General features: G+C 37.7%; 2 protein-coding genes across 7 annotated transcripts in view; one reads left to right on the top strand and one right to left on the bottom strand.

Annotated features, from left to right (window-relative positions):
- The window catches only part of DYNC1I2 (dynein cytoplasmic 1 intermediate chain 2), a 28140-nt gene extending 25030 nt beyond the window's left edge, over positions 1 to 3110 (top strand). For all 5 annotated transcript variants that reach the window (XM_071747363.1, XM_071747360.1, XM_071747362.1 and 2 more), the window contains 3 exons: positions 375 to 515; positions 1472 to 1597; positions 2329 to 3110. In XM_071747363.1, coding sequence (XP_071603464.1) covers positions 375 to 515; positions 1472 to 1597; positions 2329 to 2442 — 381 coding nt within the window. In that variant the 3' untranslated portion in view covers positions 2443 to 3110. The remainder of the gene's footprint in view (positions 1 to 374; positions 516 to 1471; positions 1598 to 2328) is intronic.
- Positions 3111 to 5850: 2740 nt separating this feature from the next.
- Positions 5851 to 27955, bottom strand: part of SLC25A12 (solute carrier family 25 member 12) — a 47266-nt gene continuing 25161 nt past the window's right edge. For both annotated transcript variants that reach the window (XM_071747356.1, XM_071747358.1), the window contains exons 9-18: positions 27589 to 27673; positions 24114 to 24198; positions 23554 to 23712; positions 20309 to 20361; positions 20036 to 20116; positions 11731 to 11871; positions 9657 to 9795; positions 7254 to 7412; positions 6975 to 7065; positions 5851 to 6456 (exon numbers count right to left, since the gene is read on the bottom strand). In XM_071747356.1, the coding sequence (XP_071603457.1) occupies positions 6270 to 6456; positions 6975 to 7065; positions 7254 to 7412; positions 9657 to 9795; positions 11731 to 11871; positions 20036 to 20116; positions 20309 to 20361; positions 23554 to 23712; positions 24114 to 24198; positions 27589 to 27673 (1180 nt within the window). In that variant the 3' untranslated portion in view covers positions 5851 to 6269. The remainder of the gene's footprint in view (positions 6457 to 6974; positions 7066 to 7253; positions 7413 to 9656; positions 9796 to 11730; positions 11872 to 20035; positions 20117 to 20308; positions 20362 to 23553; positions 23713 to 24113; positions 24199 to 27588; positions 27674 to 27955) is intronic.

The raw sequence follows: 27955 nt of genomic DNA, 5'->3' as shown, positions 1-27955 counted from the left end.
AAGGAATACAAAGCAGAGTTAGAATCTCCCAGTAATAATACAAAGTGCTGTCACTGAATTATCATTGGCTTGATTTACAAGATTCCTAATGCATTAAATTTACTCTCTTTTACACAGTTGGCTTGTTACTCATTGCTTTGTAGTACCAGCCAGCAAAAAGGCTGCATGCTTTAGAAAGCGTGCCTTAAATAATAGCTTTTATTTTTTGGCTGCTTGCAGAGGCATTTTTTTTTTAAAGTCAAAATATTAATCACTTTTTACTTCTTGCTGATAATGCTGTTGAAGTTCTTTTGCCTTAGCTGTTAGCTTCAGAACTTTGAAGTACAGACTATGGATATTTCATTGTTATGTTTGTTGGTTTGGGTTTTTTTCAGAATAACAAACCTCTCTACTCTTTTGAAGACAACTCAGATTATGTTTATGATGTGATGTGGTCTCCAACTCACCCTGCCTTGTTTGCCTGTGTGGATGGGATGGGCAGGCTTGACCTGTGGAATCTCAACAATGATACTGAGGTGAGGCAATCAGGTTAACTTCCAGATGTAGCTGAGAAGTGCTTGTAAACTTAGAAGATGATGATGTCAAAAGCTTACTGTAGCAGTTTGGTGTGGTTTTTTTCATTGTTGTTCCTAAATACTCTCTAGTTCCAGTGGTTTCTGTGTAATCAATACTATTCTTTAATAGTGGGGTTGTAACTCAAATGACTCCCATAATGAGTAACAGCAGTAATTAAATTGGCACAAGGGTGCCACACATCTGTCAGTGTAACACTGATCCCTGGTGTGAAAGTGCTTAGAGCCACCCCCCAGTATGGCCCCTGCAGTCTGTAGTTTAACAGTGTGAGCAGCCCTGTTATCACACACTGCTGCTGTTCCTATTGCTGTAGCAATACTGCAGTGAAATTGCAATCTGTTTCTGAACTTGGAGAATTGGGTTTTTTTGGTGTTTTCTGGTGTGAGCTATAAACTTGATTATAGTATAAACATTTTCTGAGACTTAAACTTGTTGAAGGTGGGTGAGAGGAAAACCCTGACAGATACTCAGTACTTAAATTTTTCTTAAAACTTCATATAGAAAGAACAGTTCTGTAGGAACATAAGCCTATGGCTTCAAATTGGAATTGCCTGGTTCTGGCTTTCAGAGCTGGCCTGCCAAAGCAGCTGGTCTCATCCTTCCCCTCTGTCATAATCTTTCTTCAGATCCCAGGACTCTAACTGAATGCATGTCTGTGCCTCCTGTCCAGGGGATAGAGGTTGTCTGGTCTTTGGCCAAGGGACAAGATGTGTTGTTTGGTCATATTGCTGGTGACAGCTTAACTTGCTTGACTCAGCATTTTTGAGAGCTACATACTCTGCCTCAGCTGAAATGCTGGTCCCTTCTTTTGATACAACACTGAGGCACCAAGTGTTCTGTAGTCTGTAACTTCCAGAATTCTTGTGCATTTTGAGCAATGTGTTTTAAATGGATACAGGTGCCCACTGCAAGCATTACTGTGGAGGGCAATCCTGCTCTGAACCGTGTGAGATGGACGCACTCGGGGAGAGAGATTGCTGTAGGTGATTCAGAGGGACAAATAGTCATATATGACGTGGGTGAGGTATGTATACTGTGTATTGTGCAAAGTACATTACAAAACACTCCAATTTCTTTGACTTTTACACTTAGCACTTACTTTCTTTGACTTACACTTAGTTTTTGACTTTTTTCTCATGTTTAGAAGAATGAGGTTTAATGTTTATTTTCAAATCAGTGTTTCCTTTTTGTGTCTACTTCAGATATTGTAGCATAACTTCCTACCGTGCCATCTGGCAGCCATTAAAAAAGTAAAAACGTAGCTGTAAGGCCAGTGAAATAAGAGGAAAGAATCAATGGCTTTGTTTGTAGAGATGGGTTTTTTGTTTTTCTTTTTATAACTGTGGCACATGTGAATTCTGACCATAGCTTGACAAGTACTCATCAAAAAAAGTTGCAGTGAAGCAGCCTTGACTTCATTCTTAGAGGGAAGCTGTTGCTACTGCAAGTATGTGTACTGCAGTAGTACGTAACTGACTTGGTGAGGACATGGCATTAGCATTCCCCTTTGGAGGCTGTCTCTCAGATGGACACTCGAGCCTGCAATAGTATCATGAGGTGCTTGAGAATACAGGATTCTCAAATTCAGCTCTTTAGTCAGAGCTTTAGATGTTCAGACCCTTTCAAAAGTTACGGTAAATGAAGGCAAACTTTTCTACAGAACCTCTTTGGAATGTTACCTAAGCCCTCTGCTGTTCAAAAATAGCTCTGTTTTTATTCACCTCTGGGTTTAAATAACATTCTCTCTGTCAACAGCAAATTGCAGTTCCTCGCAGCGACGAGTGGACCCGCTTTGGGCGGACGTTGGCAGAAATCAACGCCAACAGAGCTGATGCAGAGGAGGAGGCTGCAACCCGCATACCAGCCTAGATCTGTAAAAACAGGAGGCAGTGGTAGGCTTGTGAATGATTTCATGCAGATCTTGAAAGTGGAAGAATGTGTCAGTTCAAATAAACAGCTTAAGGGAGGAGTATGTGGATTCAACTTTGACTTTGGAAGTGTATTAAGATCACTGAGAATCAGATCTTGCATTGTCACTTTTTATATATATAAATTACAAGCACATTCTTGGATTTGTGCAACCTTTAATACAGTTAATTTTGAATTTGCAAGGAACTACCTTTTGCTGAAACACTAACCTGGTGTAAATTTGCTTTGGGCTGCTGAAATTTCCACTTTGTAACAGTATCTATTTCTGAAAACTAAAAGTTTTGTTTCTAAACTAAACTTTCTGTAATACACAAACTAACCTTCATTGGCTAGTAAATCTCTGAAATATTCTTTAATTTGAACTCTTCAAATTACCTATGAATTTGCATGCACGTGTTCCAAGTAAGTTTCATTGTTAATATATAGATAAGCCTCAGACTGTTAGTGGGTAATATGTGAATAAAAATTTGTCTGTAGTTACAAAGTTATTTGATTATATTTGGACCCGAATTAATGAAATACTTATTTAATACCAAGTTGTTCTGTTTGAATTGGTGCATTAAAAAGTGAGACTGGTTCATAAATAAACATTATATGAGCACCTGTCAGCTGCCCTGACCCCTAATCTGTGTCCCCTTACTACTTTGAGAGTAGAAAGTTCCTGGGAGCTGCTGTTTTCTACTCCTGACTTTTACTTCCTATTGTGGCAGTTAGCCCAAAGGAAAAAGACTACTGTTCTCAATTTTTTCTTTTCCAAAGGATAAGGAACTAGATTTTTACTTAATTTCTACAGTATAATGATTTGCATTCTATAGACTATAGACTTCCTACTCATTTTTTGTAAAAAGAAGTATGTTTTCATTGCTTTTATAACATGCTTACTGAAACAAGATCTTATTGAAAAAGCTTAGAGCTTAGAATGGTTGGAACTTCTGTTAAAGGTTGAATTTTTTGAGTACATCTTTTTTTGGACATTATGAAATTTTCAGTCAAGACTAGTTTTGGGTTTGGTGGGGCAGGAGTTGTTAATTTTGGTTCAGGTTTTTGGTTTGAGTTTTTCTTTTTCAGGGGGTGGTGGTGGTTTTTTTGTTGTTTAAATAGTCTGACTTACTCATTAGGCACTAAACCAGTATTGAGGCCTTTAACTTAGGGCTCTAGCTTTGTTCCTAGTATTCCTACCTGCTACAACCTTATTTTGCCAGGTGTTTTATATGCTTAAAAGTAGGGAATCAGTTTATATTTCTTAATCAGGTTTATGTCCAGAAGTATTCTTACTGTTTCTTCATTTTGTTTTAAGGTTGACTTTTGGTTTATTTTTTACAACTTCTCCATGTCTCAGTTCTGCTGCAAGCAGCTCATAATGACAAAGGCAGCAGTAACAGGAGTTCTGTCTTCAAGAGAATCTCTTTTTCATTGGGTTTAAAAGTGAAACATATTTTGGTTTCCATTGGTGTTTCTCAAAAGTGACAATGCAAAGTGATGCTGTTCAGTTTGATGATTGTCTGGTATGTCTTCCTCAACCTTATGGCAGCAGACATCTGTTCAGTTGAGAAACATGCAAAGTATATAAAGAACAGGCACATCATGTGATGATTTTTACATTTCAGGCACACGATGTCTTCATGAGTAGGGTGTTCCATTGTCTTGCTGCTTTTTGGGGCTTGTTTGTTTACTGAAATCATTGCATATTTAATGCTACATTTCCTTCAGAGTTACTTTTTTCAAAAATTCAGTAGGTAAGGCTTTCTTTCAGTGGATTGTGGCATGAACATATAGGTCATATGGCATTTGTTTTATGTAATGTCAACCTTTTAATCATTTTTAACAGAACAATTCTGTATTCATTCCTGCTTGTGCTCCCCCCCCTCACCAAATACCTGAATCCAGGTTCAAAATGTTGTAAAACCCATACTGGCAACAGTAAAAGACCAGCAGTGGCACTAGGTAGTGTGAATGATCATCCTGGGAGCCACACTGGCCAGTTTTGGATCTGGAAGAAATACAAATGCTGTGTGAAGTCTCCTAAGGCCTTGATCAAGTCAGTCAACAAGCTGTGACTGTGACTAAACACCAGTGGGTGCCTACAGCTTTGTATCTGTTTAGAAAAGCACAGAACAAAATAGATACAGGTGAGAGTTCCTGGGAAGTCTGGCTCTGAAAGAATGTACAGAACAGGTGATGCTTTAAACAGGAAAAAAAAAGGTAACCAAGATAAAGAGGAAGCCTTCTAATGGGGTTATATATATGCATGTTGCAAAATACTGATCAAACACCCCAGCTCAATGTATTGTAACCTCTAGCTCACTAAATATTATTCAGCACCAAAATATTTTGCATCTTGCTTAGAGGATGGAACTGAAGGAAGCCTTGTCTGTGTTTGTAGTGTTCAGTTTTTGAAAAGCCATTTCTCCAAAAGCTGACTAAAAACTTTACATATTGGCCTGCTGTCACCTGAGCAAGAATATAACAGAACTCAGATGAGTTTATACCACTGGGATACGCTGTGCTCCAGGATGTTTAACCCTGAAACATAAAACTAAAGATCAGGGGTTGTCATCCTTCAGTGAGCAAGGCTGGAAACCCACCCACCTCTCCCTCTCTCTATGGGCAGGATAACTGCTTTTCCTCTGGGACTGTAGAAATCTCAACTCCACTATTTCCTCTGACATTTTTTGCATTTAAAAATTACACCAGATAAACATTTGGCAGACATTATGCCAGAAATACTTTGTTTTTTCTTTCTCCTCTCCTTTAACTTAGCATTCCATTAGGAAGCCTAAACAATCAGTTTTTCCTATGATGAGTATATAAAAGCAAGTTGTTTGTGGGTTTTGGGGCTTGGTTTTTTTGTTTGTTTGTTTTACCACTGAAAGATTCTGAAAAAACAAAGTAGAATCAAAGACAATGCCTTCTATTTTTTTTTTACGAAAGGTTTTACATTCTGGAAAAAAACCCACTCTGAGTAATAAATCCTGAAAAAGTTATTGAGTCTGCTAATAACTGGCAAATATCTCATTGTGTTTCAAATATGCTACCATAGAGGCAAGATCTATTACACATTTAGTATTACCATGTATTTCAAGGGAACTCCTTGTTACAACATAGTGCTTCAAAATAAAATACTCCACTTAATCCCTGTGTTCTTCTACACCTAGAAGGTAGCACATTGCATTTTAATGCCTTTGTTACTAGCAGTGAAATGCATTTCTTCAGAGGCTGTATTCTGTACTGTACATTCACTAAATGGGTGCATCTAATATTTAAATTTTAATCTGTGATCCATAACGTGTGGAGAAACCCAAAACTCGGGGCAACTTTTCTATGAACACAAAGAATAGAACTGACATGTTTTTAAATGTTTTATTGTCACGATTGTTAACAAAACTCCTTCAAAACATTCTGTACATTTCAAACTATTTTGAACTGCAATATCCATTATATAAATGTACGTGTATAGATGCCATGATGTCTCTGTACAAAGATGTACAATATGTACAGTAACATTGAATGCAAGCTGTGCAAGGCAAAGTCTAGGCTACAGCTTCATGCCACTGGTTAAAACAAGGCATAGAACCACAGCTTCAATCAGTTCCTTGTGTGCAAATAAACAAATAAATGCAGGTATATATTAATATTAGAAAGGAGTAATTAGAGTTGCAAGCTCAGTTCAGCTAGACAACATGCAGCTGACCGGAAAAAATACAGTACTACTCTTGTGAACTTTCTCCACTGCATCACTTTCTTAGGTTCAAAAATCTTTTCAGGCTTCAGCTGCTACTTGGGTGCCCTGAGGTGGTGACAGAAGATCGAAACTTTGGAAGATATAAACCAAATTTGTTTTCTATACCAGCAAATGTAGCTGTAGCAAGTCTGTATCCACCTATATGCTCAGGGTTAACAGGAGGAAGATCTGAAATGCGAGTTTTTGGGGTAGTTTCTGATCCAGAAGGTTTCCTGTTTGAAAGAAAAAGGAAATGGGGGGGGAGGGGAAAAAAAGCCTTTAAATAAAGTCTTTTCTTAAGCCTGAATAACTTCACAAAATCTAGAGCAGTAATACTGCTAAAGGTGACCTTAGTGCACTTCTATGGTCAAGTAAAATTGAGTTCAGACTGTGATTTAATGGGAAATCAAGGCCAAAACTGAAGTTACATTTTTACTGATAGCTTTGTAAATTCATTCAGGTTCCGTTGACCCAGGGACAATGGACAAAATAGCTTGCTCCAGTGGAAATAAAAATTTCATGAAGTTAATTAAAATAAATATTAAATAGTTCTCATCTGTTTAGAAGCAGCATGCACATTCCTCTCAGTTATATAAGGATGGGGGAGAATTACTGCATACTGCAAGCTTTTAAGTACAGGTGCCCAAAGTCACAAAGTGGTCCTGTGCATGAAAAAAAGTAAGTTTTGTTTGGTTTTTTTTTAAGAGGGCAGGGGTTTATGTGCAAGCTAAAAGGGAAACATTTGACTTACAGGCCTCCAAAATCGATATTGAACCATCTCTGCAGAAGTTCATAAGTGACCAGTGTGACACCAAACTGGGGTGAAGATCTGAATACACGAGCTGTTAAATATTACAAATGACAGTGTCAAAGAAAGGCACTTGTCAGGAGAGAAGCTGAACGATTTTAACTGGGTGTTACGTTTTTTCAGAATCAGACCTCGTATATACTGCTCTGATTTGAGTCCTTACAAAAGTGAGTGCTCTTTTGCAGATTTGGGGTCAGCTGCAGCATTCAGAGTGTTTCTCACCTCCAGCTCCCTTCCACAGAGCCGAGGGGCCTTCCTCATGGAGGATCTTCCTAAAGCAGTCAACGACTCCGCTGTATGTTGTCTGACCAGCGCGAGCTGCCACTTGCAGTCTTGTCTTGATGACATCAGCAGGGGTTACCAAAGAAGCAGCAGGCACACCTTTTAGAAGAAAACCACATTTAATTTGCACAAAGAATCTCTTAAAAGATGAAACACTTCTAACTGAAAAATACGACTGCAAACTTTAACATTTGCTGCAAGAAGCAGATGTTCCTAAAAATGCAAGGTCTAACACTTGGTGCTAATGTAAGTGGCTGTGCTCGATCCTTTTAAATTTCTTCTAAATCTAAAGGCTATAACTGATAGAAAAGAAAAAAATAAGCTATCAGCAGCAATTCTCAACATCTTTTAGAGGTCTGTTACTAACAGTAGTTTCAGACAGATAAAAGAGGTATTTTTAAATTCACATGTATGCTGTATATATACGTAGTAAGAGATATCCATGACAAAAATCAGTAGTGGAACCTTTATTTGATAATACTCTACAACATATTTCATCCATTATATAGGTGACTGATTTGGGAACTTGAATCCTACACATCCATTTGTTAAAGCTGTTAATAAGAGAATTACCACTTAAACACCTACTCTACCAAAATAAATCTGTGCTGCTGTTTGAACAGTGCTGTAGGACAGATGCTGCCTACTTCAGTAGGCAAAGCCATAAAAAGACTGAGGACAAGGAAGGTGTTTCACAAGTCTGCTTAGTACCAACAGCATGATATTAGCCAGCAGTGATGGAAGAACAGATTTCCACTTCCAAGGCACCACTCTTGGCTTTCTAGACAAAGGAAAGGAGAAAGTTTTCAGAAATGTACTCCACAGTCTTTAACTGTGTTGTCTGAGATACTTCTGAAGACTGCAAAGATTTCAACCTCCTCACAAAAGACAAACCATCTTTGGTCTTAAAAATTTTCATTTTTGTCTTTTGCTGAAGTTTTAAAATTGGTAAATATTGAATTAAAAGTTTAGCAAGTCACTGATTTGCATTGGTGACCATAAGCTCTGAAGTGTTGCTGATGGATTTAGGAGCTTTTGCAGGAAAATGGAATCCTACAAGCAGACACTAACAGCAACCAAATGCAGTTTTTCCTTTACAGGCAGATCCATCCTGCCCACACCTAACAGGAACAGATCCAGCACTTGGGAGTTTGAGCTTTGCAATTCAAAAAGGAAGATTCCTCTACACACTATAAAACCAGGCCTGCAACATCTACACATATTTTTAACAGGGTTCATCACTTACTATGAGTGACTCAGAAACACTAAACAAAGAAGCTGTGAAAAAGTCTTTATACGAGATACAAGTTAAATAATAATGTTTATATGTGCTTCTATAAATACTGTAAGATAGGTAATTTTCAACATCAGGCAGCTCTGCATTACTTGAGAATAAACAGGGCTACAAATCTGGTTTCCTAGCTGGTGTCTCCCTCCCCTCTGGCATGAGGAATGTATCAGCTGGCACCAAGCAGGTGCAGCCACGCTCTGCACCAAGTCCAATATGGGAAACTGCCCTTTACACACAGGCAGCTCATGCCTGACCTCTCTACAGTGATTCCTTATCCCTGGAACAAGTAAAAAAAGGTCTGCTCAGCCCAATGATGTTTCTGAACTGCACATATTCCAACCATGATGGAGGGGCTGCAAACACCTGGTTTTCATTCTAGTGATCTACTCATCAGCACAGAATCTGGCCAGCTGTGCCCACATTTTTAAATACCCACCACTACAGGTCACGTGTAGTATTTTTACATGTTTTGCCATTTAGAAAAAAAGCTTTTTATAGCAGCTGCTTATTTGCTTTATGCTAAGGATTTTTGAGAAGCCTTAAAATACTGTAAATTTCAGAGTATGATACTTTAGCTACTTTACAAAACAATGCTCTGTTTTTAGCAATTATGTTTGAACAAAGTTTCCTCGAAGTTATTCAGGAATCTAAAACTAGATAGACCATTTTCTTCTTAGATTTTATGCTATCTCATGTTCATCAAAGATTCAAATTAGCCTTCAACTCTGAGAGCACAGTAACAAGTAAAACCCCATTGAGACAGACAGATCAAATTTGAGTACAAGTTGCTGAGCTGCGTTACTCTGTTTATCCACATTATGCAAATGCAATTAGCTCTCATCAAAATTACATCACCTCCCACTAAGGATAACAGTGATCAAATTTACATCACCTCCCACTAAGGATTACAGCGATCAAATTTAGATTAAATCAGATACAATGGTACAGTACTCCTCCTTTATATGGGGCTACTGAATGAATATTAACTATTACTCACTAAAAGGAAGAAGAAAAAATAAAAAGTACTTCTAGAAAACATTCTGCAAAATTACCTGCAATGGCTCCAGCTGCAAGGAGATTAAGGCCTCCCACACGGCCATTTTCATCAGCAAGCATCAGTTTACTGTGAGCATAAACTGGGAAGTAGATTGCAGAAAAGGGAATGTCTCGGAGGAAACATGCTTTGGCACCCTGTCACACAGAAAAGAGACATCATACAAATAGATTTTGTAAATAATGGAAAAACTGACCCCCAGCAGGCAGCCTGAGGCTGGGAGGTACCAACACTTTTGACCTACCAGGTACATAACAAAATGTCTCAGGAAACAGATGTAGAGTTGAACTTGAAACAAGAATAAGGCACATCTAAAGTAAGTTTCTGGAAGAAGATTCAAGGTTCACATCTCATTTCTGTAAGCAATACACGAGCCCTCAATCCTGACATCAGTACTTAGGATAAATACCTTTTAGATATGATGTGTCCAAATGTGGTGAAGAAAGTGGCAAAGATCTGTCCTTACATCTTGCTGACAAGAGCCCCCAACCATGAAAGCAGAAAGACAAGTCCTTGCATGCCATTATTTCCACAAAAGCCCTACTAAAATCTTGGTGAGGACTCTTTAAGACCTCACAGTGATCATCAGACCATCATCTGGTTGACTGAAGAAGCTTCACTGGAAGGCACAAGAGGGAAACTGCTGCAAAATGGGAGTCTTTTAGTCAAGGGAAGATGCAGGCATAGAAAACTAGTGGGCCATGACAATACTGCAAGGAGTAGTTCCTGGCCACAACCTGGCATTTGAGAGTTCCTCCTTTGTAGCCACTGCACCACTGCAGAAACAGTGGAATACTCGTAATAAACTATATATAATCTTCTTTTAGTAACTTCAGTCATGAGCCAACTAAAATTACTCCTTCTGCGCAAAGCTCAAATAAACACTGATCTGTCCAAAAAAAGCTCATTTGCATATCCTAGTAGCATGCACGTTACAAAACACCCACTCCTGGCTGAAATACTCAACCAGAATACTCCAAGCCAGCAGCCTCCTCACCCAGGAGTTACAGTAGCAAACAGCACTCATTACAAACTTTGTATGTCTCAAGCCAAAGACCTCATAAAGAGCAACTTGTCCCTTCAGTGATTTTCATGAAGATACTCCCTGCTCTAAAAGTTCTTTCAGTTATTCACAAATGATAATGCAATTCTAAAGAACAGTGGAATTTTTAGTAAGATCAGTTGTTTAAGGACTGCAAACAGTGATGGTGATTTGGTCCCATGTACCAGAACACCTGTGATCTGTAGGAAATGTAATGGTCACGAATCCCATCTATTGATTCAAAACAAAAGCTTCAGCTGTAAAAATAAATGTGCACGTTTTTATAGCATTATTGCAGGTCTGTGGACAAATCATGTACAGCAGTGTTCTGTAAGTGCACAGCTGCTGTAACTGCTGAATGTACGTATTACCCCTTGCACTGGAAGAAGATACAGGAAGAAATACTCTTCCTTGTTTAAGAAAACTAATAGCTTCTGCTCCATTACACCTGATCTGTAATGATGGTAGTAAGTACACCTGCAGGGAAGGAATCTGTTGACTGGCATTCTGCTGCAGTACAGTACAGTATGGGTCTTTTTTAAGTGGAACTCGTTATTGACAAATCCTACCACTTAACTTCTTAAAAATCTGAATCCTACTAAACTCCACTACTGTTTCACTGATGTCAAATTATTAAGACAAACAGAATATCCTGCTGCAAAGATAACAACAGAGATACCAGATTCAAAATAAATGTAAGGAAAACACACAGGGAAAGCTAAAGAAACTTTTCACAAAACCCCACCAAATGAAATGATCAGTGCCAGAAGCCAGCAGGTCTGCAATACAGGACTCCCTGCAGCTTGGCATAAAAGCCTAAAGGATAGAATGGGGGAGTATTTTTTTGTATCCCACTGCCATTAATATAGAAGTGGGTTTTCTTCAGTTTTCCACTGTGGGGCTGCCCTGCAGGAAGAGATTGGTTTTAAGTTCAAAAGGTTTTTTCGGTTTTAACAGTTTTTGTTTCTACAAGGTACAAGTTTAGCATAAAACATACAACAATGAAGCCACTCATAGTAGAAATACGTACCTTATAAAGACCAAGAAGGCCTAAATCTTTTATAACAGAGAGGGCACTGACTCTGGGTCCTGTGGTGATTTCCCCTGCTACCTGCAACCGGATCTTGACAATCTCCAGTGGATTAGTGAAGATGACCTGGGAAGCTCCTGCCTGCAAACCCAAAGACAAAGAATGTTCAGTGTTTTACCAGAGCATGTGGCAACAGGTTGATGTTTGCAAGGTGCTGAGTGCTTCTCACTCCACTGCCTGATATCCTCATGTACAAGTAGGCGAGAGGTATTTAATTAAACACCTGTCTGGAAGTTAAAAGCCCTGAATCAGAAAGCATAGAACTGTATAAAATAAAGTTTGACGTTTTCATGCTTATAATACACAGAGGTTTATTCACTCAGGTTGTCTTTGCTTTTCTCCTTGACATCACTTTTCAGTAGTCTTGGCTGTGTTTAAAGGTCTATCAGGTGTTACACAAAATACGAAGCAATAATCATTAGATTAGACTTCCACTACCATAGCATCAAACACATATAAAGAATACCTGTTATTTAAAGGGAAATTTGCAGTAATGATGTAATCTTAAATTATTAGAAAAGGTGTTTGGAGTTTTGTTCAGCAGCCTCTAATAATCCTAAATGGAAACAAAATATAAAAGAGTAGCATTTCAAAATATGAAAGAGTTACACCTCAAAATATGATACCAGATAGAAAGGGGAGTTGTAACTTTCCCTGAGCTGAGCGTGGCAGATTTTACACGCAGGTAATTTTCTGCTAGCAGTGCTGAAGGTGCAGACCCTCTGGATCCTAGCAGCAGTGTTGTGGAGCTGCCTCGTGTTCTACACTTTAACCAAAGACTTTCAAAGAATTGTGTTTCAGATTTGAGAGAGATTCAATATGACAGTTCAGTTTCTGAAGCATGTAAACCTACTTAAAATGACATGTTCAGATTTCTCCCTGGTTTGCTGTAGGTACTACCATTCACTTCTCTAGAAGTGTGTGGTTCATCACAAAACAGCTCAAGTTCATTAAACTTTCTTTTTCCCCTCTTTCTAAACCACCTTTTTTCATTTAAAAATTAAAACTAGTTCCTTAAATTTTATGGCATATAAACACTTGCATACAGCCAACTTTAAATAGTATTTCTACCACAATTTAAAAACTTCTCTTAATTCTGATATATTCCTCCAACCCATCAAATTTTAGTGAAGGAAAAAGATGCAGAATATCTGCAATTAAGGCTTTTTCCACTTCTAAATTGCCCAGGAAATAAACTCTCTTTGCGATGCTGCGGGCATTTGTGTGAAGGAAAGAATCACTTGTCTGCTACAGCACCTCCTGGACTGCATATGTGGTACTCTTTGCTAATTGATTCCAAACTAATGAACCTTAATCCTCTCTGCCTTTAACACAATCTTCCTCTCTTCAGCAGCAGGCAGGATAAACTTGAGATTAGCCCTGAAGCATGGCTTAGAATTTGCTAACTTGAATTATTCTAGACTTGTGACAAAAGAGCATTGGAAATCTCAACAGCTCTGAGAATCCATGCACCTGGGTAGTATCTACAGGATAGGGGGCATGAAACATCAAAATCTTCACTGACTGAGCATCAGGTAAGTGCCTAACCTTTACTGAGCACACTGCCATCCTTCTATTGCAAGCTCAGTTTATTATTTCATCCAATACTTATATTTAAAATCACCATTTGTATGGCTTTACTAAGCCATAAACCCAAACAGTGGGAGATCAACCCCTGTGTTTAATTATCTCACTTTAGTAGTTACTGCCTTTAACACTCCACTCAAATAACTGGTTTAGTTTGTTAACCTTCACTTTATTCCCTCACTTCTTCACCCTTCCAAAAGAAAATCAAAGCCTACTTTTTTGTGGACATTTACTGCAACCATCAGGAAGATCACTGGAACTCCCAGCCCATCCAGCCTGATCCCATCTCCTCTGTTCCTTCTCTGCACTGAGTTTCTCAGTTACCTGACACCACTTGTGTCCAAAGCTATTCTTCAGACTCTTTACAACTCATCTCATTTTTCCTTCACAGTTCATACGTTCCTACCCATGCAAGATGAAATGGCTGTCAAATGGCAAAGCTCCAACCTAAACAAAACTTTAAAAACATTCATCTGTAAAGTTCTACTAAACAATAATGGATTTTATTGTTTGTGTTGCATTAAACAGAAAACCATTTCCAAATGTTTATTGTTTCCCTACATAATTTTAAAAAGTAATTTCGTAGATAAAATATTAGGCAGAATGTTCTTACTACATAATACAATGCATTAAAGAAAAAACCAAATAACTTCAAATTTAGGCACTAAGCTAGAAATTCAGTCTTTCTAGACAATACATGCTACCTATCTATTAAATATGCATTCTTTGTTTACATATATATATGAAATTCTAGTTTTTATTTTTAATATTCTAAATTAGCACATCCTGCAGAGCAGCCAAAATAACTCTTCCTATTTGCCTGACACCCACCACAGAAAGACAAATAGGCCAATTCGTAAACATTTCTATTTTCTACACTGAATTCAGTCTTCCTGTAATTAACATGCTCTTCTCCTTGGTGCACAACTGCCTACCTTTAAAATCAGCAACAGGCCTCTTCTGATACAGAAATTAAAAGAGAAGACTCTAAACACAACACATTTTAATGATTTAGTAGTAATACTGGTTATATATACAATGTCATGGATTGCAGTCAGCTAATACAGAATTATATACTGCAACAATATTTATACCAAAATATGACTTGATGACTGGGGTACCGATACAAATAAAATATAAGGAAAACCCTAACATACAGTTGTATAACCAGTAGAAAGCCACTTGAAAAGTTCTTTAATCATATTAACATTTTGAACAGTGAGTATTCACAGCGCTGACAAACTTCTCAACAGGCAGCTTTCTCAAAAACAGCCATAGCTGTCAAGATGCCCAGTTAAACATTCCCTGATATCACTATCTACTTCTACCCAAGTCTCAGCTTTTCATACTCTCATACTTTGGAGCTTGGCAAACTTCTCTGTGCAGCAGTGATTTGATTCACGAGAAGAGGAGCACTGAATTCACTGGAGCTGCACAAATGTGTCAGGTCCTTAGGTGTATTGCAAGGAAAGGTAAGAAAAGCATTGATTTTTATACAGAACATGTAACACAAGAAAACCTACTTTTTCATTGTGCATTTTTTAAAAAAATGTTTGCTTGCTTCAAGTGAATGGTTGCCTATCTATCTGAGGAAGAAAGTGTGAGGTGGAGGAGGGCGCTGCCTGGGAGCAGAGGAAGAGCACTCCTCAGAAGAAGAAGGTGCAGGGGAGAATGACACAAAGCATCTCCAAATAAAAATGAACTGGCAGTGTGCAGAGTTGCAACACAAATCTCCACACTTCTGTGCAAGTCACTGGCAATCATCATCATTCTTTTTCAAAATGCCTTGCTTCAGCTGTCAGCTACCTATGTTAAATACACGCTCCCGTGTACACACAGAAGTATATATCACAGTCCTTGAATTTCTTTTGGAGAAGGCACACTAAATCTAGATTTACCCCCACACACAAAAACCTCCCTTCACACATAAATTACAACAGACACTTTAAAAAAGGTTGACAAATTTGTTTCTGAATGGAGGTTATTCATACACATCAAGAATACCAGTAATAAAAGCTTCTACTTAACCTTAATGTCATGTAAAATAACTCTACAAGGAGCAAATAAAGGAACTAAATCTGACAGCAAAGGTTATGAGAGAAAAGATGTAGTTTGAGATCCCACAGCAAACGCCCCATGACATGCCAAAGGCTGAAGGAAATACACAAATGACCCTGCAACATGAGACCTCTTGCCCTTTCCAATTCTACCCGAGAGGCAAAAGCTACAGAGGGGGAGAGGCCTATTTCAAGCCCTTCCTTCCTCTTTGAAACCACCACATCCTGGACCACAACTATGACCCAAACAAGCAGCTAAAATAAGATGTCACTTAAAACAGTCTGGTTTAAAAACATCAAAATTACTTGCACTTCTTCCCCAAGGCAAAGCCATTGCTGTTCATGCACCTACAGAAAGCTTACTGTCACTTTTACTACCCAATAAATTTCTCCCTAACTTTATGCATCCGCAGTTGAAATCAAGACAAAGCAGTTTAGTTCTGCTTCTAACCTTATCTTTCAAGTATATTAAAAGAAGTAGAATACCTTCAGGATTTTGAAGAAAAAGTACTGAAAGATGTATTTCCATATTTTTGTGTTTGTTAAATAAAACCACTAACAAAATTAGTTTTTAAAAAACAAATATGACACATTTCCTATTGCCTGATAAGCCTATATATGTTTGTGTGTATCAGTACACATAAAAATTATTTTTACAAATACACCAAAATATTTGGACTAATGTTACTTTGAATATTTAAACATACAAGAGTTTTTAAATCAGTGGTAAATTAGGACATCTCTCTACATGTATGTGCAGACATACACACACCCCACCCTAACCATCAACACACACGTGGCCTACACTTCCAAGAAGAGTTCTCAGACCTTTCCTGCCTGGCATCCAACGTCCTTTTCCTCCTTGCAGCACAAATGGGAAACATCTTTCTGATGGAACAGGACTCGTCCATTCAAAATACTAAACACCATGCACTGATGGGAAGAACCCAATTTTTTCCTGTGTAACTCATAGGGATTACAGCTGCAAATCACAGCATCTTTTGTCTCCTGTAGCAGTACTTAGGAATCAATTACACAGCACTACACATCTATGTTAGCATCGCTCCCCAGCTGAGGACCAAGAGCTGCCCTGCAGCACCCTGCCCTTCACCATGTACTCACATGTGTCACGTCTGTAACCCCTTTGGGAAGCACTGTCCCTACCAGGGATCTGCTCGCTGCTTCCCGCTGCTGCCGGGATACAGCAAAGCACCTCATCCACTACCCCTGCAACTCAAAGCTAAGGGCAGCTGGAAGCTCCAAAGGCAGGAATGCAGGTTCATCGCTGAATTAAGATGAAATGTAATTCAATTAATAACATTAACAGTAGGGAAAGAAACTGTTTTCTCTGAAGATGCCTTGGTGTGGATCGCGCTGCTGCTGCTGACCAAAGCAGCATCCCCTGGGGAAGGCAGGAAGCCGGGGTATCGGTTTCAGCCACCAGGGACCGGAGCCCTTTCACTGACAGGGATGACCCGACCGCTGCCCCACGGAGCTGTTCGGAGGATTTCAAACACAGCCACAGCTTGGGAGCAGCTGGGACTGTGTGGGCGCTGAGAGAGCAGACCCTGCACTTCCCAATGACATTTGCCTGGCTGGCAGGCAGGTTTCCCGGAGCACAGGGCACCGGCTGCCTGCGGGAGGTCCCTGCCCCGCAGCAAGGAAGAAAAAGCCAAGAGAGGGGCAGCTGAGCTACGGACTTTGCATGCGGCTGCCAGAACAAAGACGTTTCCTCTGACTGGGAACGGGAGTTTTTTTCCATAACCTTAAAGGAGCCGAGAATAACTGGAGCCTGGGAAGTCAGATTTTGGGCAAAGAGACCCAGTCTCTTGGAGTTCCCATTTCTGGAGGAGGCACATGCCTGTGGGCAGCCTCTCTGCTATATGGCTTAGCACTTCTTGCAGACACTCCAGAGCTGAGGATACTGAAGAGCTCTGGAGGTCCTTGAGTCACTGCTGTCCTAATGCCAAAGGTTTCACCTGTCCCCATGTGTGGGTGTTTTAATACTGTAACATCATGGGGAGGCTTCGACAGGGCACTGCCATCCAGAAGGAGAATTTGCTAGGTCTGCTGGACCCAAGATGCCTCCACTTCCTCACAAAAAATTTTTTTTGTTCCTGGTTGATTGAGGACTGTGGCATGCACAATGTGCTTTTGTCTGGCTCACAAAATGGTGGGCCTTCCAAGGTCACTTAGGCCTCTGCTGGAAACTACAAAATGCCTGAAAATATGGGTTGCTCATCCACTAAGAGTTCCATACCAGAAATTATTAAAAAGTGCATTATTATTGGAAATCAGAAGGTTCAACACTGAACACAGGAAAGTGATGGTCAGAGACAGCACTAAGTATATTTCTGAGACTTACATATGGGCATAATTCTGTTTCTTCTGATGGTATAACCAGGTGAAAAGCATGTTTTGAATTTAGACTATATTTACGGTGTACTTTTCACAAAATATTTCTGTGCCAAACAACAAAGGCAAGCCACAAAAAACCAAGTTACCCAAATCCAGATGCTGAAAATAATTTTGTTATGTATAAAACTCAAACACTAACCCATCATTTTACACTATCAGAGAGCAAAGGAATAGAATAAGGGAAAATCAGAGCAAAAAGGTAGCATCACCCAAACAGAAAGTCTTGCATGGCCCAGCACAAAGAAATGGACCAAGCATACCTGTGGCACTACCTCAGATGTAGCTGTTGGTTATGTCTTACAGTATTTTGTAGAAAACCAGTATACAATGGACACCAGAACTGCAAAGATCAGTATTATTTCCAAGCAAGTCAGCAGAGAATACAGCTGGGACTGAGGACCAGAAAGACTGACACACCAACTTGCTACTGCTGCAGTCAGCTGATACTTTCAGACTTTAAGAACAAAATTCACAGGCTTGCCAAGAAACTGAAATTGTTGAAATGGAACTAGAGCAGCAGTACAGACAGAAAAGTCATCAACCAGTAGGACATCAGATGATCCAGAGGAGGCTGCAAAGAAATGAACATCCCTGTGGTTCTTAAACTGTGGCCAACTCCTCTCCCACAAAGGCCAGCTTTGTTTAAAATTCTCCCAGACTGAGTGAAGTAAATATTATCTTGAAAAAGGAGATGACAATAGCAGCTAAGACAGTCAAGCTGGAGGAAAGGGTTGTGTCTGGACAGATTATAAATCTGCTCAGTTTCACAGAAACATCCAAATCTCAACTGAAACTCAGATTTCTCCCCATTTTTTGCATGTTCACACAGGAAGATGAGATATTTAGAAAAAGGAGTACCTACCAGCAAGCAGGAAAGCTTCTAATGTAGATTGAATTTAATATTACACATTTCAGTACAAAGCAATGTAAAATAATGAAGCTTATTATCAGATGTTGGATTTTAATTATGAACTTAACCACAACACAGAGATAAACACTAATGATTTATATTAATTTCTATTAGAAATGACCTGTATGCTTTCTGTGTTATTAAGCTTTCCAGAAAAAGGTTACTTTTTTGCTAGCTACACATCACAGCTGCTTTCTCACATTTCTCAGAAAATACTTTGTACACTGACAGGTGAAGACTCAAGCATGTACCAGGCTGACAAATTCAATCAGGCAGAACTATAAGCAGCCTCCCTTCAGGGCTGCTTCTTTGAATTAAAAGTTTGCAGAGGTCAACAACCTTTCTGCCCCAGGTTTTGTTGTAAGCTGAGGAGGTTTTATACCAGCCTGTCAGCCTACTCAACTGGAAGTTATTAGTGTTCTCTGCTACAAAAGAAACCTAACACAAGCCTTAAACATTTTATAGGTTTAACAGCTGTTGGAGAATCCCACAAGTTAAATTAGCCAATGTGCAAAACAACAAAAAAAAAAATCTACCAAATATAATTTCAAACCACTTATAGATTGATAAGAGATGCAACAAACTCCAGCCCTCAGAGACAACACAGTTTTGAACTCTATTTATGTGTGGATGTGGTTAGCATCTCAAGTAAGGTAGCTACATCTTATATGAAGTCATTTAAACAGAAAATTTAAGCATACTTTTACATGAAAGATAAAAGTAAACTGATTCAGGTTTTCCACATTTTGTCAAACAGAAAAAGTTCACGAAGAGCTCGTTTAAGAGGCTATTTCTTTATTTTCTTAAAATCTTCAGCCAAAAATAGATATTTTTAAACTGTTCTACCTTCCCTGCTGCCCCACCAAAGGAAACACAAATATGCTGGGTTCATACATGCTCAAGGATTACCTGTATCTTTCCAAACTGACCATGAATGCCAACCCAAGCAAAAGTACAGAAAGGCAGAAAAGACACCCTAGCTTTAGCCTTTTGTGAATAAAGCCACTGCTGAACCTGCAAGTCAGAAACAGGGCCTAAAGAAGCTGTTCAAGCTCATAAGGGAATTCAACTCACAAGTATGCAAAGCTTTCCAAGCAGCAGTAGCACACCTCTTTAGTTCTCATGACTTGGAGAAAAAAAAAAAGACTTCTGTTCAAATCAACAAAGCACACCCAGTAAGTATCATTCCAGGCACACCCATTAAGTATCATTCCAACTATACTGCACAAGACTGAGAATCAATTTTTTCAAGGCATACAGAAAGGATACTTACACAGCCTCCAGCAAGGACCTCTGCAAGGAATGGAATGGAACCATCTTTCTTAGTAAATTTGTCTCTGACAAAGTCATTAACCTAATAAAGATACAATACACATTACACACAATTTTAAGTTATTTTTCCTCCTTATTAACACATTTCAAGTACATACATAACCATATATATTAGAGTGCTTGTAAGTGGTCATCTTTCACACATTTTAGGAAATAAATCCTGTGTATGTTAACAAACAAAAGGATGCCAGAAAAAAAAAAAAAAGATACGTACAGTTAGCTTAATAGCCTTTTCTGGAGCAACACCTATCAGCTGTGGTAACAAGCCTATAGAAACAAAGACATCATAAGGCAACATTATCTTCCTAATACAGAAACTAGTATTTTATAAGAGCTCTACAGAAATGCCTCTCTGTACATCGGATATCCTTTGAGATGGATGGCATTTATGTATGGGATGCTGCTAGAGCACTGCATATTCATACCAATACACTTCTATATTAAGATTTCTGTTGAAAATGGCAATAAAGCAGGTGACCAGATCTGCCTTCAACAACCAAGACAAGACTCTTGCTGTACTGAAGAAAAAAAAGGGTAAGGACTGAACACATACCTTGGATATGTCTTCTTTGGAAGAGGACACTTAACTTTTTTAGCTCCTTAATATAATTTTCCTATAAAGCTGGCAATTACTTCTTAAAACAGGACAGTAACTGTGATATATACAGGACTATAAACAAATTATCAACTAATTTCTCCTTGAGTCACTAACCTGAGTTTTCTGAAGCTTCCAGTCAACTAAGGATATGAAGGATTTTCTCTTGTTCAGTCCAATATGGTAGCATGAACTTCTTTAATCCCTATTACTATTAAGTGTTTTTTATTTCACCGTGAGGAAGCATTAGTGGACAGAAACCAATTTTGTAAAGGCCCTTGTTCCTAGACAATAGCTACTATCAAAATGAACTGTCATTTGACAAAAGCACATACACTTTTCCAGGAACTAACAGGTTTTAGAAAAAAATCAGTAGGTGGCAGTCTTAACTTCCTTACATACCAGACTGTAGCAGTACCTGTTCTTTTTAGATCCGTTTTCTCCCCAGTCATTTTGGCAGATGTATAGATTACAAAACTTAAAAGGTTTATTTTCATTCCAAGTAGTCACTTCCTGATACTATTCCATGGTTAGGGAATATCAGTTTGTCAACAGTGTTTGCCAAAAAATCCTATGCTAATTATATCAAGTATCAACAACAAAACAGTATTGGTGCAGTTTTCTACTATCTCCTAAATGAAAATAGCTAAAAATTCATTTAAAATATTCAAAATTATCAAAAGTACTTGGCCTGCAGAATTTTTATATTACTTCCTTAAAAGGAAGCCAGAGCAAACACTCCTAAATAGAAAATACAGCAGTTACTAGATGCATTATCATGTTTTCTTCCAACATAATATTTTGAGTGAGATTTACAGATTTACTGTGCTGAGGAAAGGTGTTTATCAAATACAAAGAAAGGTTGAAAAAAAAAAAAATTATGCTCTCTCAACCCGAACCTCTTAATCTATCATGGAAAGAAAATTCAGCTCTGAACTGCCAACACTTTAAAAACCCTAAACACCTTGGCTGAGAAAACACCACAAGGCAATGCCCCCACTCCCTCTTATACTGATGAACTTGCTGGGCACACACAGAGAACCTAAGATCCTGCATGGTCTAGTGAGGGGCCTTATAAGATACTTTGTTAGTTCTGAAGGATTCAGAGGTGTCATCATTTTATTGAACAAAATTTACAAGTTTTTATTTAAAAATGCACACTTCTCAGTGTGCATTCAGATCTACTTCTTAACTAATGTAAACAGTAGTAAATTACTACATTGTATGGTTATATATTACAACACAATTAGGATTACCCAGCTCTGTAATATAATAACCTAGTAACAGACCTACAGTCAATTCCACAAATGTTTCTGTTGCTCAGTTTAGTATGAGTCCAAGACCTTAGCAACATGCTGACCATTAACTAACATTTTTGAAACAACTACTGGAATTTCTTATGCTAATCAATTTAAAAGACAATTATTAAACAGACTCTTAAAAAGTTTAACAAGCTTAAAGGCTTTCAAACAAGCACATTTTTCCTGAACTGTATAGCACTGGTTGTAACTCATCAATGGAATCAGCCTTTAATTCAAAAGGTTTGAGTAATGTCAGAAAACAAAAATAAAAATAACAAAATACCAGTTTTAGAAGCTGCTGTGCAAAAATGTTGGTTGGGGAGTTGACAGCTAAAGCAAGGTATACTATGGAGTAGCACTATAGAAAGTCATTAATGTAAACCAAGGTGTATTTGCTTTTGTGAAAGATTTAGCAACAAAAAAGGAAATACAATTTACCACCAAGACAGAATTTACAGAGATCACAGGTATTTCATTAACAGTTCTGCTGACATATCCCTCCCTCCACTAGCCTGCACAGGAAAATCCTGTAAAATTACCAAAAACTCTTTAGCCAGTATCCACAGACTATTGCACTCAAAAACTTGTCAGATCACATCCTTCAAAAACACTGTCCAATATCTTAATCAACAGAACACACTGCAAAGTGCAAAAAAAGGCTGCAACCATCACAGGAGTCACTGACTTTGCTTCAACTTAAAAAATATGCCAATTAATAAATAACTTACTAATCTTTATGAAAGTTGTGCACTTCATTAAGTTATGTGAAGAGAAAAAAATAGAGAAATCAACTAAATATCAGTTTCAGATGACTGGCTAGCATGTACCCTCTGTGTAAGTTACTTTATTGATGTGATAAAAGCCATTTCAAAATTTTCTCCTAAGCTAAAACAAGATCTAACATAGCTTCCAATATAACTGATAAAACTGATTAGAAGTTGCTTTGAATTCTTAATGTTCATTTTATAAGAGAATTTTTCTTTTTTTTTTTAAATTACTTTTATGAATTCCACTGTTGCTATTTAAAAGTAAAATAGAACAAGATAATAACACAGCAGGATGCAATTTCTTGTTCACAGAATAAAATCATAAACCAAGTTCCACTACCTGCAAAAGTATGAGGCATAAGATCTGGTATCCAGTCTAACAGGAATGTTTCCAAATCAATGTCTTTCATCTCTCAACAGAAAGAATTTGCAGTGAGATGGATCTTTATTCCTCAGATGCTAATCTGCTCCCAATGTTTACCTCCAGCTAAAAGTTACAGTCCTCGGTTTGTGAGGTAACAATCACGTCCACAACACATTTCACAACCAGAAATTAGGACTTTATAAAACCTAAGGAGCAAGGATCAAATCAGTAACAAGAAATGCCCAGTTTTACCCTGCAATTGTTTCTGATGAACAGTGCTCAAGATAAAAGATAAATATTCAGCTCTATGAAACAGAAGTGAAATTGTACACGGTATCAAGTTGCCTGGTTTCCCTAAAAGAAACTGCCTGTTGAGGTATTAAAAAAGGCAGAAAATCTCCAACTTGAGATATATATTTACTATTCACTTACCTCTGTAAAGACCAAAAAAGCCTTCAAAACGCAAAACTTTTTTAAAGCAGTCAAAGCTGTTTTTATACATCAACTCTCCTACGACTGAACCCGTGGAGCGTTGATTCTGCATCCGAGTTTTCACCAGGTCTATGGGATACACTGCAGTAGCACCAACAGCTGTAAGAAAGCATTTGGAGTCTTATTTCTGCAGCATCACTGCTGGTGTAGTACATAACTCTTACAATTATTTTCTACAACATTTATTTAAACATAAAGAATCTACAAGGTAAGATCGTTGATATATTCGAAGTGAGAAAGGACAATACAGAAGGTATAGAAAAAAGTATCACGGAGAATGTATTACACTGTTACATAAAACAAGGTGCACAGAACAAAGAAAACCAATCAGAAAAAACCTGAATTACCAGTAAGGAAATTCCCTACTGGAGCAGAGTTTCAGAGGACTGTGAAGGGATACTAAAATATAAGTGATGATAAAGAAAGGGAACGGCACAACCAGAAGTGATCTGGCAATAGTGTCAAGCTAACCCAAGCTTGAAAACAGAAACATTACTCACCTCCAGCAACTGAGCCCAAAGTGAACCTGTAAGCTGACTCAGCTATCTGGAGCCAGATGGGCCTGCCTAAATCTCCAAAAGATTGCTGTGTGAGGAAAAGAAAAAAAATGCTTGAAGAATGCTTGAAGAACTGCATGGGAAATCAAAGATGACAGTGAATTGGCATTTATAACATTACAAAGCCAATTTTTAATAAAAATTTTGATTAAAAATTTGATAAAAAGTTGATAAAAACTGGTAGTTTAATGCTATCAAGGGGTTAAAAAAAAAAATGAAATTACTATATAGTTTCCATTACACCTAATGAATGAAGCATATTTTTCAAATAGTCCTTTCAGAAAACATTCTTCCTTACATATTTGTGGTATAACTGAAACAAATGTGGCCAAGAAAAAGACAGAAACTCAAATAAACTTTGCTACTTTTCGTTTTGTTTGTGGATTTGTGAAGCATGGAACCCACTTGTGGCTCAAATAAAATTCAATATCTGAAAAGGAATTCAGTATCTCACTGACAGCATCTATCAGCACGCAATATACCTTAAGATTACATATACATTAATACAAAGCATAAAAATGATATTTCATGTCTTCCAAGTAAGCAAAAAGTCACATATTCCCTGAAGTATTCTCCACAAGACTTTTTCAGGCAGTTGGTAATTCACAGATATGAGGCTCTCACACACTTTGATCACATACATTACTATAAATGTCTTAAGTGTTTTAAATAAATAGAAATCTCCACAGAAAATATTTGCAGAGACTAAATTATATTATCAGAAGATTATTAGAAGGTAACTGATTAAGATGTAAGTGTTCACAAACTTGCACTATAAAGTATGCAAGATGGGCCAAATTTTCTTCCAAATACAAGTAAATCATGCATATTAAACAGTATAAATTTTTCTGGGTTACGTAAGTGGCTGAGATACTGCCTTTTAAATACCTTACTAAGCTAGAGAGTAAAGCCTGTTTCTCAAACAAACTCTGTTTTTCTTAAAAGCACTCTGTACCATTAGCAGATGTGGTCCTGACAGCACAGCTGGAAGGTAAACAGACCTCAGACTGGGACAGGGGGCTTTGCTCTAATTTCCAGTATGAATTCTCCACAAAGATTATCACTGTCACATGGACATTTCACAGCTTACTCACCAAGGCTACTGAACTAAATTAACATTCAGTTTCCTGAAGCTCTGGAAAGTGGAATATCCACAGAAAGAGAGCATGGGCCTCAGCATAAGCTGCTCTGTTTGCACTGGTGTTACACTGGATGTGCAAAAACCTGCCTTTATTGCAAAACATTACACTGTATGTATGCAATGTGGGACAAAAGCTTCTGAGCTTGAGATAGGATCATCATCTGAAAAAAATCCCATGAATTACATTTTATACAGTTTTTCCACAGAAGGAAAAGATACAGCTGCCACCATTTCCTTCCAGAAGTACTTTTCCTCCCTCAACAATGTACCCAAATAGAAAAAGTCTGGGTAGGATCAAAACTGTAAGCTGCACATGTGGACCAGCATAAAAAAAGCAGAAATCAAGCATACTGCCTTTACAAGCAAATACAAGCAATAAATCTGTTGAATGCCCTCATTAGTTTCAGAACACTAAATTTTCCTGATCTAAAAAAAGAAACATGACAGTAAGAACAAAATAGCCACATAAATAAATTCTAAAATATAGAGATATTTCTTTTGATCCTTATAAATAGAAGACACATGCAGTAATAATACCAAAAAAATCCTTAGAAGCAGGACTGATTCTTCATTCCTCAAAAAATTACTCTTAGTCTAGCACACCTGCTTTCTTTTAGTTGCTTGAAGGTTATTCTTTTTTCTTCTAAGCTCCACAGACATCTCGTCAAAATCCAGTCATTACATTGAGACATTAATCTTAATGAATACGTCAGCGGGTGTCAAAAATCAAATTATTTGTGAAGGAAATGGCATTTTTACATTACTATGTAAGTGTCCACAAAGTTTACAGTTTACTTGTGTGTTCAGATGGATATGTAAATGAATGTAATTAATGCTATAGCTTTCAGATCATGAATATTTATAAACAGAAAATTACTGTAGCTGTCATCGCTATAGGATATTCAGCTGCTAGGCTATAAGAAAATCTTACACAGTGAAAAAATTGACAATAAAGTAAACACAGTTGAAAGCAGACTAATTACCATTTCCACCAAGGACAGAATTTAGACTTTTCTTTAATAAGGAATTTTGAAGTCACATAAAAGTGATTACAGACTTATTTTCCGTCTCCGGAGACAGCTGAACCTCACTGGAATGATATTCTCTCTTCCACAAAGAAACAGTTTTCATTTTATCAATACAGTTAAATAAGATAAGTTTCAACCAGTATAAGGTCTAGTAAAAGATTGTTTCTTATAAAACAAGGAAAATGGAATTACTTTGCTGTCTCCTGTCTTCTCTCAACACAGAATGTAGAATAGGATGAAAATACAATGTATTATGAGTGTGAAAAGAGTATATTCTGTTCTAGTGATGAGTCCAACTTTTATTAATGTGCTCATTTTACAACAGTGCCAAACTACAAAGTTAATTCTGAAGTATAAAATAACAGAAGTTAGTACTTTGTCTGCTCAGAAAGATAAGTGCCACAAAGACACCAATTAAAAACAAAGTCAGCTGTTAGGAGTGTAATTACAAAACTTAATAAAAAATATTTCTCAATAGTCTGGATAATGCTGCATACACATTTCTGTGTCAACACATTCCATCATTCTCGCCTCCAGGAATCCAGAGGAAGACTGTTACCACTAGGCAGGTTTTGAACACTTAATTTCAATAATTGGCTCAGATATGTCTAATTACCAATGACAACAAGAGTGTCTGGTCTGTTCTTCATGTTCCAATTTGTTCAATTGTATCATGAGCAATTTGTTCAAAAGAGAACTGAATTATCAGATCCACCCCTAATAACAATAAATAAAGCACACTCCAATATTTTTCACCTAATTCTATGCTTTTCATCAGTCCCAACAAATCCAAATTACCCTTCTTCTGTCTAGGTCAGACAGCTGACAAGTATAGTAAAATTCAATTACCATTTTAGATAAATGGTTAAGCCCACAATTTCATCCAATTTCTCACAAAAGAACACATTTGTAACCCTTACATTTAATGCTCATATTTTTTACTATCAAAAATAATTTTGTTATTAGAGTTAGATTACTTGGTGAAGTGAAAAGCCTTTTCAGGAGTGAACAGTAAGTGATCATATACATATATATCTTAATCTTGTATCTAAAAAGGGTCATCCTTCAATATCACATCTACTATCTTGTTTAGACACATATTCAATAGTCTGCCCTTACAGTAACCACAAAGCACGATTCCCTTGTTAGGAACCTGTTTAAAGTGCATTATTCTTATTATTCATACACAAGTACATGTAAATATTGACATAACTTCAACAAATTTAATGTACACATCAGTTCTACCTACCTGCCTCTGGAGTTCTGCCAAGTTGTAAGGTAAGGCACCTTCAGCCAGTGGTGCTATTCTCTCAATATCTGCCAAAGTTAAGCGCCTTGACACAAGGCAGAGGAAAGTAAATTACTGATAGATAAAACATCAAACATACTCAATACAGAATTCCTGGCTACACCTCACAGAATACAACCTGAGTTAAAAAAGAAACAAAACACCTGTCATACTTGAATGCACATCTAAGAAGTCTGCTACACTGCAGTAAAGAATTCTTGGAGTTAGAAGGGTGTTCTTCTCTTGATTACTGGTAGCAAGGGATGCAATACACGAATTAAACTATTTCTAGGTATTCCTACCCATGACTTCACCTGCGTTAAAGACC

The sequence above is a fragment of the Heliangelus exortis genome, chromosome 6 (assembly GCF_036169615.1).
Source record: "Heliangelus exortis chromosome 6, bHelExo1.hap1, whole genome shotgun sequence".
In the NCBI taxonomy this organism is placed as follows: domain Eukaryota; kingdom Metazoa; phylum Chordata; class Aves; order Apodiformes; family Trochilidae; genus Heliangelus; species Heliangelus exortis.
This window is presented reverse-complemented; position numbering and strand designations above follow the sequence as displayed.